The following is a 1,211-nucleotide window of genomic DNA, read 5'->3' as shown; positions in this document are numbered from 1 at the left end:
ACTTCGCCCGTGCTAAAAAGCTCGACTTGAGCGCCTTTCTCCAACACGTTCGGCGGAAAGTCGAGATCCCCATGAGCAGACCGCGAAGGAATAGTAGGGAAATAACAGAGAAATAAGATAAATCCCCCCTCGTTTTTATTCACGTAAGATGGAGGGGGAGAGGCGATTGAAGATCCAAAACCTGTTAGTAATCGCACCCACAACCGCGTCCACGACTGACGAGGGCATGTGGCTGAGCTGCCGCCGGGTGGGAGCCCAGGGCCGCGACTGTTCCGCAGCTCCTTCTGGCCCAGCCCTGACCCAACCCCAGACGGGGCCCTCAGGGCCAGCGCAACGTCGCCGGACCCTGCCCTCTGGTCCTCGGATGGGAGGGGATCAGCCGTAAAAGTTGGGCGGCTTGCAGGTGTGGTGGCGAAGGCACGTGTCGTAGCAACACTTGTCGGAGCCGGCGCAGCTGGAGTCACTGCTGCACGTGGACGGGGGACGGAAGGTCCTCACGGGCGGGCACTGCGGTCGTACGGGCGGGCATCTGCCCGGCTTCACTGTTGAGAACCGGATTGGGTGTGACGGCGTAGTGCTGAGTCAACATACATATATAGGCCTGCTTGTTTATGTTATATGTAAACAAACATTCCAAACACACGAGCACATACACGCAGCACATCTGCATGCAGGCATAGAATCAAAGAGACATATACCTGCGCACAAGCACACATGAATATGTCTAATTATACCAGTGATTCTTAACAAGTAGCAGACTTATCCCTAGGGTTAAAGAAGTACATGGTGGTGGCAAATCCATCCCGACTCGCACTTGCCTGCACGAGGGGTTAAAGCGAGGAAACCAGCTGGCTACTGAATCCCTGAGTTCCCACTGATCATGCTATTGGTAGTTTTGTTTTTATTTTTAAAAATAGGCAGCCCCTGTACATTTTCTTTGTCTTTGTGTAAAGGTACTTCCTTTAATTTTTATGCTAACTCTTCTTATTTCTTCTCTTTAACTTGGGATGAATAGCGAAGTACTTCCAACTTAGAATGTTGATGCTAGAAAAAAGGGTTGAGAATCACTGATATATAAGTTGCCAGGTATTCAATGTCTGAATGAAATTAAAAGGATACTTCTTTTACATACCAACAGGATAGTTGATGATGTTGCTTCCGCCGCCCTCGCAGCAATAGTACTGGCCGTGATTGGTTCTGCACCAGTACCG

The 1,211-nt window shown here is 50.3% G+C and overlaps 1 protein-coding gene across 1 annotated transcript; it reads right to left on the bottom strand.

Annotated features, from left to right (window-relative positions):
- Positions 1 to 115: 115 nt before the first annotated feature.
- LOC119593016 (perlwapin-like) lies at positions 116 to 1,211 on the bottom strand (the record flags this gene model as incomplete). The annotated part of the gene is given in 2 exon segments (XM_037941910.1): positions 116 to 542; positions 1,133 to 1,211. Coding segments are annotated over 2 exon segments (246 nt in total), but the record flags the coding sequence as incomplete, so codon positions are not given.

Source organism: Penaeus monodon, chromosome 31 (genome assembly GCF_015228065.2).
Source record: "Penaeus monodon isolate SGIC_2016 chromosome 31, NSTDA_Pmon_1, whole genome shotgun sequence".
Classification (NCBI taxonomy): Eukaryota; Metazoa; Arthropoda; class Malacostraca; order Decapoda; family Penaeidae; genus Penaeus; species Penaeus monodon.
This window is presented reverse-complemented; position numbering and strand designations above follow the sequence as displayed.